The 13270-nt window shown below is 42.8% G+C and overlaps 1 protein-coding gene across 6 annotated transcripts in view; it reads left to right on the top strand.

Annotated features, from left to right (window-relative positions):
• ADAMTS17 (ADAM metallopeptidase with thrombospondin type 1 motif 17) overlaps positions 1-13270 on the top strand; it is a 363335-nt gene that overhangs the window by 246964 nt on the left and 103101 nt on the right. For 4 of the 6 annotated variants that reach the window (XM_050799677.1, XM_050799676.1, XM_050799680.1 and 1 more), the window contains one exon: positions 3178-3246. The exons of the other annotated variants lie outside the window; for them this stretch is intronic. In XM_050799677.1, the coding sequence (XP_050655634.1) occupies positions 3178-3246 (69 nt within the window). The remainder of the gene's footprint in view (positions 1-3177; positions 3247-13270) is intronic. 6 annotated transcript variants of the gene reach the window in all.

The following is a 13270-nucleotide window of genomic DNA, read 5'->3' on the forward strand; positions in this document are numbered from 1 at the left end:
CCTAGTGAGGGGAGCACAAGGCAGGTGAGCCACTGGGGAGGGAGCTCTGGCAGCCTTAGCGAGTGTCCACTCACCCCCCATCACCAGGAGAACTTGTGTTGGGAGGAAGGAGCTGAGAAACTTATTTTAATTTCCACAAGTTGCTTTGCATAGAAGCTTTTCAGTTCATTTCCACCTGACAAGAGAACAGAACCACATTTATGCCTCCCTGTCCCACAGAACAGCCCCGTAAGGTGAGGCGTGCTCTCCTCTCTGCTTTTCTCTGTGTGGATAGGAAACCTGGTCTGGAAGAAACGTTCCTTCTAGATGCCCGTGGGAAAGGCAACCTACTGCACCAATATTTTGCAGCACCCTGTGAAAGCAAAACCAGAGGAAAATGCAAATGCAAAATGAAATTTAAAAATGAAATTTCAGGTGGATTTTAAAGGCAGATAGCTAGTCAACAAGGCACAGAGCTTAGTGTGAGAATCTGTGCCTGCCACGTCAACAGAGAAAGGAGAGGCAGGAGCAGGTTGGTTTGGGGGAAAGTGGCCTCCAGAGCTGCACTGTCCAGTTCAGCAGCCGCTGGCCCCTGGAGATGATCCAAACTGTAATTCATTAAAATGAAACCAACTTAAAAGTTCATCTTTCCGTCTCACTGGGCAAATTTTGAGTACTCTGTTGCTGCACACGGCCAGCAGCTCCTGTGTTGGGCAGCACTGGCAGAGAATATTCCCAGCATCCCAGAAGGTTCTCCTGGACAGCACGGCTCCAGAGAATTGCCCATTTCTGCTATTCATTTTGGCATACTTGATGCCATTTTCTCTATTGGTACCCCAGCTCCTGGGCTCCTGTGAGAATTTGACCTTGCCTATTGCAGCTGATTCAACATTTAGGAGCAAAACTCCTGCAGTTGGTGAAGGGTTACTACTTATTGTTGGCTTTTCTTTTTTAATAGAAGCATTAGAACCCTTCGTTTATTAAATTGACCATTGTACTGAGCTCCCATAAAGAGAACTGACTACAAGTGTGTGATTCTGTAGAAGACAAGTCAGGTACAGCCAGGCCCACCCCCATCCCCAACCCTGGGCAACTCTGTATGTAGAACACAAAGGAAAGTTCTACCACACATCTAGCATAGGATCTCACTTCTCAGATAACCCAGATTAAGGTCAAAAGTGGTCTTCCTTTGCCCAGACTCTGATCTGTATGCCAGCCCTTGATTTGGCCCAGGCAGACCCATTCATCTGACCACAGTAACATCCTCCTCTCCTGCCCACCCCTTTCCCTTCTCCATCCACCCCAACCTGGGCCACATCCCTGTCTAGAATGTGAGGTCAGACCCCTATGGCCATGACAGTGAGTCCCTCATGGAAGGATAGACCATACTGAAGCCTCCTTGGGTAACTCCCCCAACCCTGGCTTGCAGCCTAGCGTGTGTCCTTCCAGCTGCCAAGGCACAGAAGCCTTACCAAACCTTCAGACAAAAATAAGCACACGTTCGCTTCACCTGCCTGAACTGCCATTCTGAGTGATTGCCAGTTGTCACACATTCATTTTAAGGTACACAGCAGTTTTTTGTTTTTGTTTTTTTCAAATCCTCACAGCTGGAGTCCTTGAACGTGAGCCCATATCAATATGGATTCTATATATTGAAAATCTGCCTGCAGTACTCGTTTGCACATGAATTGAGTCACTGGCTGCCTTTCTAGTATAGTTTCATTCAACACAAACCTGTCATCATGGTCTGACATATTGGAATGCACTTAGAGATACAAATGGTTACCCCCAAGCCCATTCACGCAATGATTATTTATGCAGCATGACTACATTTTAACCAGCAGGTATACAGAAATAAGTTATTGTCCCCACCTCAGGTACAGTTGAGGGAGGAGACCCCCGGGCAAACAGACAGCATTAGCCTATGTAAGCATGAGGTGGAGGCAGCCCAGCAGGCATGTTGTGGGACCCCAAGTTCTGGTGGGGCACCAGACTTAGGCCTCCAAAAGATGAGGGTGGCCCCCAGCACTAAAGGACAAGTAGAAATCAGTTGATAGTGGGGGTAGCAGGAGGACACTTCAGGCTGAAGGGGAAACATATCCTTGCAAGACCCAGCATGGAAATCACAGAAAGACCCCAGGTCAAGAGGCATCTTGGTGACGCCAAGCGCAGCTGAGTGGGTGGATTCACCAGGCCTATCAGTTTAGATAGGAAGGTAACTTTCATCTCTGCTCGCCTCTAAAGAATGAGGGAAGGAGGAATGCCTTATCACCCTTCCGGGTGGATATCAAAGAGAAACTCCACACCAGAAAGATAAAACGGAATCAAATGCTGGATTTTTGCCCAATTTTACGAAGTCCTGACCCCTGCCTGAACTCCTGTGGGTCCTTTTACCAAAGTTCCTGAGCTGAGAATCCAGGGCAGACCCACACATGGCAAAGTGTCCAGCCCAGCAGAGCCAAATCTCCCTCTCTGTCACGAGAGGTCCCAGTGTGGCGTCAGGGGAAGTGGTGTCCTGAGTGTAGGATGTTTATTGCCCTCCAGCCTGTTGCTTCCAAACTTTGAACAAATGAGGTCCTCAGCTACTTATCTATGGAAGGAATCAACTCAACTTGGCTATCATATTGCTTTTCTGATGGATGGGCTTCAGAATGCTCATGCCTTGGGCTGGCTTATGACAGTTGAGTTATCTGAACCTAGTAATTTGAGCGTTCTTGGTATGATGCTTTCATTTCATTAAATTGCCATTTTAACAATATTATCTTTATTCCACCCTGCTCCTTGGCACTGAAAAGGTGGCTGGTCAGTCTCCAGGTGACCGGCCCATGGGCAGCCAGGACACACCTGGACTGAAGTCCTCACTGAGAACCAGCCAAGGATACCTGTGGGCTTTGGCTCCCTTTGCTCTTTGTTCTTGTAGAGAACCTTTTCACATAATCAATCCTTAAAAGAAAGGGTGGGGTGAGGATCCCTTTTGAATGTGGATAGATCCGTGTGTCACACATTTGTTCAGTAATTTCCTCTAGAACCCCTGCCACATGCCAGGTTCCATGCTCTGTTTTGTGTGGGTTGTGGAATCTCGTGGGGGCGGAAGTTCACTGTTATGGGCTGATAGTACAAAATGAGGCTTCTTTACACTGTGATGAAGAATCATAAAATGTGCACATAAACCAATTACAACGTATTTCTTTTTCTCAGTTAAGAATGATCTTTGTACGAAGGTATCCACATGTGTGATGGCAGAGGCCGTTCCCAAGTGTTTCTCATGTAAGATGTTGGATGTTACGTGTTGTCCCAGCAGTGACATGCTTGGTGTGGCTCTTGCCTGGCTCATGTACCTGAGTGTTTTCTGAACAGAATCGATGGGAATAAGTTGTGTGCGAAGCCATGGATAAACGCAGAGGCCATTAAATGCTTACATAAACTGATGTTGAAGACTGATTACCATAAGAAAAACTATAGTATGAAACAAAATTTAAAGCTATAAAAGATAGAGTCATGGGATCAAGAGCCCAAATAGAAACATATCCTAGCATGCTGGGGGTGAGTTTTCTTTCCCCTCAAGCACACCTGGTGCTCTGGCAGAAAATACCCAGGCATGCCAGAGAATTTAGCCTTAGCTGGCACCTTCCTCCATGGAAAAATTTTCATATTTCAGGACTGGTTTCCCTACAGGCAGAGGAGCATTTGGTAACATGCTTCTGGTCTTCATTTGTCTACGCTGGCCTCCCATTGTAAGGGGCGAACTGAGGCACAGTTTATCCTCATGGGCTTCCCAAACAATGAGTTCTTTTCAATTAGACCCAGGAACAACCTTTAGGGAGGAACATAAGATAGTAATATTCTTGTGAACAACTTTTGTAACAAGAGAAAACCATAACAAATGCCTCTCCAAACATTTTATGGTCTATTTACAAAACAAAAAAGAACTCTGATTTTGGGGGAAAGAGTCCAGGTACACATAAGCCAGGGTTTTACCTCTAGTCCATCATGGTACCTTTTCAGTCCAATGGTTTTCTTCCAAAGATGGTTAATGCTCCTGAAAACATGAGGGAAAATGGGAGCCCCAAATCATCTAACAGCAAGTCTACTCGAGAAATTCAGACAAAAATGATTTCACAGGGAAATTGCTCATAGCCTAGTAATAGTAACTGTAGAAGATTTGAGACAGGTTAAAGGTCAGCATCACTTTGAAGTTCCTTCTTACTACTGGTCCTTAGGGCAGAAATGGCATGTTCTCCTGGAACCATGGCAAAGGCATTGGATTTTATCCATGGCTTCCTCACGAAACCAAATCATGTTCCTGTAACTGGGTTTCTCCTGCTTGGTGGCTGAAGCTAGAATGGGAAATCACTCCAAAGATAAAGCCTTCCTACCATACCTAAAATGTGAATCTATCTTGTAAATTCTGAGAGTAAATCCTACCTCATAATTATTCTTCATGCTTGCAGTGTGGTGGTATCTGGCATCCACATCGTGGGGTGTCTGGCCTGAGAGACGCCAAGAAGCTTTGGGACTTGGTGATGGTACTCTTTCCCTTCCTGGTGGCTCTTCACACATGCCTCAGGTGGAAGCTCTGGGTCAGAGCAGGGGTTGGAGGACTGTGAGCCTGAGGCAGTTTCCCTGGTTTGTGGACAGAGGGCCTGCCTTTCAGTTCAGGGACTTTTTCATTGGTTCTTTTTTTTTTTTTTTTTTTTTTTAGACAGAGTCTCATTCTGTCACCCAGGCTGGAGTGCAGTGGCACGATCTCAGCTCACTGCAACCTCCCCCTCCCGGGTTCAAGCTATTCCCCCGCCTCAACCTCCTGAGTAGCTGAGATTATAGGCACGTGCCACCATGCCTGGCTAATTTTTTTGTATTTTTTAGTAGAGATGGAGTTTCACCATGTTGTTCAGGCTAGTCTTGAACTCCTGACCTCATGATCCACCCGCCTCAACCTCCCAAAGTGCTGGGATTACAGGCGTGAGCCACTGCGCCTGGCTGGGTTCTTTTTATCACGAACAGAGAAACTTGTCCGAACGGTTAGCAGAGTGCATGCATAAGGACTGCCCTGCGCTGAGAGGTCACCTGAGGGTGAGCTCACTTGAGTAGCGAGTCCGTCCTGACCTGCTTTTCATCAGCACCTCCACCAGGGGCACATGAGAAAAGACAGAAAACAGATGTCTTTTCACTGGTGCATCCTGTGCCGTAGTTAAGCTTAAAAATAGACGTGGATACCATGCATCAGCTGCAAAAGTACCTTGCTGTGGAATGAGGGAAAGGAACTGATCAGGGCCCAGTCAGTTCTGTCGGATTCTGCAGATTGGTGATCCCAATGCCAAGGTTTGTTAGTTGCAAAAGATTCCATACAACAGCAGCTTCTTTCAAGAACAGCTCATCCCCCACAAGCAGATCTTGTTTCCAGGCACGTTTGGTAGTTTGAGTGGAAATTCCTCTGAAAAAGATTCTGATCACTTTGACCCTGAACAACTTTTGTCTCAGTTTTCGACATTTTACTGCCTTACATGCCTGGAATCCAATCACAGTTGAAACTCCCTAGAAGGAATGGATTTCTCTAAGAGAGATCTGCTGTAGAATATTTTGTGCCATAATCCTAAAAGCTGGTTTTCTTGTGGCCAGAATTTTTCAGTAGAGAAGCTTTCCTAGAGCAAAGACAATTTTTAATCAAGAAACCTTGCCCTCACCCTAGAGCCACTGGAGGGGAAAGGACCATGTGCCGGCTGCTCTGGCAAGCCAGCGTCACTATTCCCAAGTCAGATGTGGTTGGAAAGGGTCATACTAGATGACCACACAACTGCCTGGGGATCAGGGCACAACAGTGAGGCGCCCGCTGCCCTCAAACTAGACTTTGTGTACATTTGTGAAGTCTCTGCAAACATCCTGCAGGACATTTATTTGTAAACATCCTAGACTAGGTCAATGGCAACCATGCCAAGGCATTTGCTGTCAAGGCTGAAGGACACTGCTAAACTTTCTGGCTGAGAAACTCTTTCTGGCTGATTGAACATATGGTTGTTTTCTCGTCTTCCCAAGATCACCTGAAAATGAATGAAAAGTCAGTTCTTGAAAGGTTTAGGGAGGACAAGCACATCTCAGGTGGAAGTTCATCTGTGGATGCAATGGAATGAATATACTTGGTTTTGCTGCAATAAACAAGCAAACAAAACTAACATAAAAGTGCCTCCCAGATCTCAGTGGCTTAACACAAAAGTCTGCTTCCAGCCCCTGCTGCTTGCCCACTGTGGGTTGGCAAGAGGCTCTGCATAGTGAGGTTACTCCTGGAACTAGGCTGGCAGAGACTTTATCTGTTCACACGCTGCCACAGTCACCTTGGCCAGGAAAGGAGTATGGCAAACCAGACCCTGATGTGCTTCAGGCTCCTGCGGGGAAGAGACACACCTCATTTTTGCTCACATTTTACTGTTCAAAGTCACATGGTCACACATGTTTAAGTGGGTGGTGAAATGTATTACTTCCATATTTCCAGAGAAAAACTTGGAAATATTTGCGGCGAGCACCATAACACAGCAGCCCTAGGAGTTTTACCACAACACAGCACCTCTAGGAAACACCTCTTCATTCTGGTATTTTGGTTGCCAACACAGCAACAGCTCCCTGCACCCAGCAGAAAGCCAATCCTGAGAGTAAACAAATCCTGTGCATCCCCACAGGAGACCGCCCAGCTGCCTGGTTCTTGAAGGAGAGTCTGCAACATGAATGAGAAAAACCAAGATAAACTGGGGAAAAAAAAGAAATAAAAAAGAAAAGACCAATGGAAAAAGTAACTCAAATAATAGAAGTTCAAATTCTCTAATAACTATTTGTAGAAAGATTTAAGATGATATTGTAGCCACAAAATAAGAGCAGAATGCCATGGGAAGAAATAATCAGAAAACAAAAAATAGATCTCAAAAATTAAAAATATGACTATCAGACCAGCCTGAGCAACATGGCGAAACCCTGCCTCTACAAAAAATACAAAAAAATTAGGCAGACACGGTGGTGTGTGCCTGAAGTCCCAGCTACTCAGGAGGCCGGGGTGGGAGGATCGCATGAGCTGGGGTGCGGGGGCAGAGGTTACAGTTAGCTGAGGTCACGCCACTGCACTCCATCCTGGGTAACAGACTGAGACCCTGTCTCAAAAAAAAGAAAAAAGACTATCAAAATCATGCAATAAGGCCAGGCACGGTGACTCACACCTGTAATCCCAGCACTTTGGGAGGCCAAGGTGGGCGGATCATGAGGTCAAGAGATGGAAACCATCCTGGCTAACATGGTAAAACCCTGTCTCTACTAAAAATATACAAATTAACCGGGCATCATGGCACGTGTCTGTAGTCCCAGCTTATTGGGAGGCTGAGGCAGGAGAATTGCTTGAACCCGGGAGGCAAAGATTGCAGTGAGCCGAGATTGCACTGCTGCACTCCAGCCTGGGCAACAGAAGCAAGACTCTTGGTCTCAAAAAAAAAAAAAAAAAAAAAAAAAAAAAAATGCAGTAAAAGCAAAAAAACAACAAATGATAGACTGACAGTTTTTGCAACATGTCTAGTAAGTAAAGAGTTTGAGTCCAAAAAATATCAAATTATAGTAATATATGTTACACACATTTTTTAAACTACTGCATTTCAACTAAATAAAAGATGGTAGAAAAATGGGCAAAGCTTAAGAACAAGGCCATTAACTGAAAAGGGAAAACAAATGGTCAATAAGTATATAGGACACTGAGCCTCATTGGTTATCAGGGAAATGCAAATTAAACTTATGACAATATCTTTTTACCAAATGGATTAGCAAATGTTAAGAAGATTGATCTTGTCAAGTATTTAGAAATCTTTGAATAAACCATTTACTCTCATATAGTGTGGATTGGCTTAAATAGTATTTAAACCAAGGTCAACTTAGCAGTGCCTGTGTTTGACTCAGTGATTCTCACATTAGCTGACCTGGTAGGACATTATATTTATGCACAAGAAGACATGTACAAAGCCATTCATAGAAGTATTATTTCTTTTCTAAGCAGCTTTATAAAGATATCATTCACATGCCATATAATTCACCCATTTAAAGTGTGCGATTCAATGAGTTTCAGCACATGCACAAGGTTATGCAGCCATGTATTAGGGTTCTCTAGAGGAACAGAACTAATAGGAGATACACACATACACACATATATATGGGAGTTTATTAAGTAGTGTGTGTGTATGTGTATATCTGTGTACGTATGTATGTGTGTGTATATATAGGGGAGTTTATTAAGTATTAACTTGATCACAAGGTCCCAGCTGGCTGTCCGCCAGCTAAGGAGCAAGAACCAGTCCGAGTCCCAAAACTGAAGAACTTGGGGTCTGATGTTTGAGGGCAGGAAGCATCCAGCATGGGAGAAAGATGTAGGCTGGGAGGCTAGGCCCATCTCTCTTTTTCATGTTTTTCTGCCTGCTTTATATTCGATGCAGCTGATTAGATTGTGCCCACCAGATTAAGGGTGGATCTGCCTTCCCCAGCCTCCTGACCCAAATGTTAATCTCTTTTGGCAGCACCCTCACAGACACACCCAGGATCAATACTTTGTATCCTTCAATCCAATCAAGTTGACACTCAGTATTAACCATCACAAGTCCACCCCTTGTCAACTTGAACCCATCCACATCTTCTGAAATCATACATAATCTTCAAATAAAGACAATAATAAGGTCATAATTACCCCTAACATAATACAGCTATCCTTCGTACAACCGGAAACACACCCATCCCCAACCCAAATACTATTACATAAAGTTAATAATACTTATATGCTTATATGAAGTCAATAAGTCTTATGTCACATGACAAAGGAAAAGGAAATAAAGATATTTTCTTTGTCCAAGTGTATACATGCTCAAACATATTTTTAGCGAAAGGAGGAGGAAATACTCATGACAATTACAGTCTTCCTTTCTGCAGCTGGTCACGTGGTCATAGCTGGTATCGATAACTACCTTTCTCTACTACCCATTCTGTATTCCCTTAGCTTTCAGCAAGCACCTCAGCAGGTCATGGGCTTTTTCCTGGTGGAGTGACCCAAACCTTCATTCCTGAGGGGTCTGGGCCATTGTCGTCCTGCCTGGATTGGGCTGTTGTAGTTTCCCATTGACCTTAATCACAGAGCATGGTAATACTAAGAGACGCCCTAATGGATCTCCTATATTCCATGTGTACTCTTCCTTACCAACATTGTGGAGTAGTAGACTGATTTCATCTTGATAGTCCAGGTCAGTCACCCCAGCCAACACTGTAACTCCCTTCTTAGCCTGTTGACTTAAAGGTAGGAGGAACCCAAAGTGTCCAGGTGGGTACCAATCTTCCAGTTTAATGAAATCGTTGTGTCTCCTGGTGGCAGCATTCCTCCCTCTGGAACTAAGATCTCTAGGCCAGCAGAATATAATGTCGGGGAAACAGGAAGCAAAAATTTTGCTAGGGGATCACTAGGGGTGATGGTGAGTGGTATCACTTCACTTCCACCCCTTGATTCCTGGACCTGTGAATCCTGGCTATGGGAGAAACAGTACCATATATTGGACGCTGATTCAGAGCATATACGGCCTGCTGGTGAGCTTTGCCCCAGCCCTGCAAAGTATGGTCACCTAGTTGGCGTTGTAATTGTGACTTCAAAAGGCCATTCCACCGTTCTTTCTAGCTTCTTCAAGATGATGGAGAACATGGTAAGACCAGTGAATTCCGTGAGCATGAGGCCACTGCCACACTTCTTTAGCTGTAAAGTGAGTGCCTTGGTCAGAGGCAATGCTGTGTGGAATGCTCTGTGGATAAGGCATTCTGTGACTCCACAGATGGTAGTCTTGGCAGAAGCATTTCATGCAGGATAGGCAAACCCATATCCGGAGTAAGTGTCTAGTCCAGTGAGGACAAACCACTGCCCTTTCCATGATGGAAAAGGTCCAATATAATCAACCTGCTACCAGGTAGCTGGCTGATCACCCCAAGGAATGGTGCCATATCACCACAATCATTCCCAAAAGAAACCCCATGCTCGGTAGCAGTCATTCCCCATCACCCTCTTAAGCCCTAGGCAACCACTCATCTAATGTCTATATGTACGAATTTTTCTATTGTGTATATTTCATGTAAATGGAATCATATAATATGTGGTCCTTCCTGACAGGCTTTTTCCCTTAGCATAGTATTTTCAAGTCATCCATGTTGTCACATATATCAATGCTTCTTTTTATTGCCAAATACTATTCCATTGTTTGGCTATCTCATATTTTATAAATACAGTCATTGGTTGATGGGTATTTGGATTGTTTCCACTTTTTTGGCTATTAGGAATAACGCTGATATAAACTTTTGTGTACAGGTTATCATGTGGACATGTTTTCATTTCCCTTGTGTATATACCTGGGAGTGGAATTGGTGAGTGATAATTCTGTGTTTAACTTTTGGAGTAGCTGCTAAACTCTTTTCCAAAGTGGCTGCACCACTTTACGTTTCTGCTAGCAATGAATGGGGGCTACCATTTCTCCATGTTCTCTCCAACTTACTATTTTTTGTTAGAGTCATCCTAGTGGGCACAATGTGGTATGTCCTTGTGGTTTGGGTTTGCACTTCCCTAATGACTAATGTATCATTAGCATCTTTTCATTTGCTTGTTGGTCATTCATATATCTTTTTTGGGGAAATGCCTGTTAAAATCATTTGCCCATTTTTAAATTGGATTGCCATTTTCTTCTCGAGTTGTAAGCTTTCTTTATATATTCTGGATGCAGTTTCTTTATCAGACAAATGATTTGCACAGATTTTCTCACAGGGTATGAGTTGGTTTTTCACTCTCTTGATGGTATCTTTTGAAACACAAGTTTTCAGGTTTGATGTAATCCAGTTAATCTATTTTTTCTTTTGTTGCTTGTGCTTTTGCTGCCATGTCTAAGAAACCATTGCCTAATTCAAGGTCACAAAGATTTAGTCCTACGTTTTCTTCCAAGAGGTTTCTAGTTTTAGCTCTGATATTTACATCTGTGATCCATTTTTGAGTTAATTTTTTTGTGTGGTCTGAAGTAGGAGTACAACTTCATTCTTTTGCATATGGATATCCAGTTGTCCCAACACTGTTTGTTGAAGACTGTTCTTTCCCCGATGAATATTCTTGGCACCTTTGTTTAAAAAAAAAAATTGTTTTCTGGACTCCGAATTATATTCCATTGTTAGAAACGACTGTCCTTATGCCATTACCTTGCTGTCTTGATTGGTATAGGTAGCCAGAAAGTTTGAAATCAGGAAATCTGAGTTCTTCAACTTCTTTTGAAATACTGTTTTGGCTATTCTGGGTCTATTGCATTTTCATCTGAATTTTAGGATCAGCTTGTCATTTTTGGCTAAAAAAAAAAAATGCTGGGATTTTTGATAGGGATTACGTTGAATCTGTAGACCAATTTGTGAAGCAGTCCCATTTTTACAATGTCGTCTGATCCAAGAATATAAAATATCTTTCCATTTATTTAGATATTCGTTAATATCTTTCAGCGATGTATTGTAGTCTTCAACTTACAAACCCTCCAGGTTTCTTTTTTAATGTATTCCTAAGTGTTTGATTCTTTTTGATGCTACTTAAATTGAATTGCTTTTTAAATTTCATTTTCCAACTGTTCATTCCTAACATCTAGAAATGCAGTTGATTTTTTTTTTTTTTTTTTGGTGAGATGGAGTCTCGCTCTGTCGCCCAGGCTGGAGTGCAGTGGCACCATCTTGGCTCACTGCAAGCTCCGCCTCCCAGAGCCATTCTCCTGCCTCAGCCTCCCTAGTAGCTGGGACTACAGGCACCTGCCACCACACCCGGCTGATTTTTTTGTATTTTTTAATAGAGACAGGGTTTCGCCGTATTAGCCAGGATGGTCTTGATCTCCTGACCTTGTGATCTGCCTGCCTCGGCCTCCCAAAGTGCTGGGATTATAGGCGTGAGCCACCACGCCCGGCCTGGAGTTGATTTTTATATATTGACCTTGTATCCTGCAATCTTACCGAACCTGTCATAATAGGTTTTTTAATGGATTCCTTAGGATTTTCTCTATAAAATATTTTAGCATCTGCAAATAGAGATAATTTTACTTCTTCTTTCCAATCTGTATGCCTTTTATTTCTTTTCCTTGCATAATTGCCCTAGATAGAACTCCTAGTACAGTGTTGAATGGGAGTAACAGGACATCCTTGTCTTGTTCCTTATCTTAGGGGACAAGCATTTAGTATTTCACCATTAAGTATGCTGTTAGCTGTGGAGTTTTGTAGATGCCCTTTATCAGGTTGAGCATGCTCCCTTCTATTCCTAGTTTGTTGAGGAAAGAGTGTTGAAATTTGTGAAATGCTTTTCCTGCACCTATTGAGATGATCTTGTGGATTTTGCCCCTTATTAACATGGAGGATTACGTTGATTGATTTTTTTTTTTTTTTTTTTTTTTTTTTTTTTTTGAGAGGTAGTCTCACTCTGTTGCCCAGGCTGAAGTGCAGTTACACAATCCTGGATCACTGCAACCCTCGCCCACTGGGTTCAAGCGATTCTCATGCCTCAGCCTCCCAAATAGCTGGGATTAAAAGTGCACATCACCACGCCTGGCTAATTTTTTATTTTTTTTTTTTTTTTTTTTTTTTTAAGTAGAGACAGGATTTCACCATGTTGGCGAGGCTGGTTTCAAACTCCTGGCCTCAAGTGATCCACCTGTCCCAGCCTCCCAAAGTGCTGTGATTACAGGGGTGAGCCACTGTGCCCAGCCTGATTTTTCCATATGTTAAACCAAGCTTGAGTCCTAGCATAAATCATATTTGATCACAGTGTAGAATCCTTTTTACATGTGGCTGGATTGGGCTTGCTAGTATTTTGTGGAGGGGTTTGAGGGGTTTTCTGTGCATATTCATATATGATATAGTGTTGTTTCTTATAGTGAAAATTTTGAAACACCCTAAATGTCCATTAATAGGCGAGTAGTTATATAAACTTCATAGCGATTTAAGCAAAAAAATAAATAAATAAAGTAGAGCTATACATAACATATATGATATCTGAGACATGTTTTTAAAAATTGAAAATGTAATATGATATATTGAGTTACTCCTAACATAGAAGTGAGACAAATGTAAATATGAAAATACTATGCTGTTTTTGTTTGTGTAGTATTAAACTTCTTACAGTGAGAAAATATACTCACATGTATTTGTATAAATTCAAAATATATGTTGTTTTTTAAAAGGAAAATGACAATGAACTCACTGATATCAATAAACCTGTGTCCTAACAAATTTTACTGTAAAC

The sequence above is a fragment of the Macaca thibetana genome, chromosome 7 (assembly GCF_024542745.1).
Source record: "Macaca thibetana thibetana isolate TM-01 chromosome 7, ASM2454274v1, whole genome shotgun sequence".
Taxonomy (NCBI): Eukaryota; Metazoa; Chordata; class Mammalia; order Primates; family Cercopithecidae; genus Macaca; species Macaca thibetana.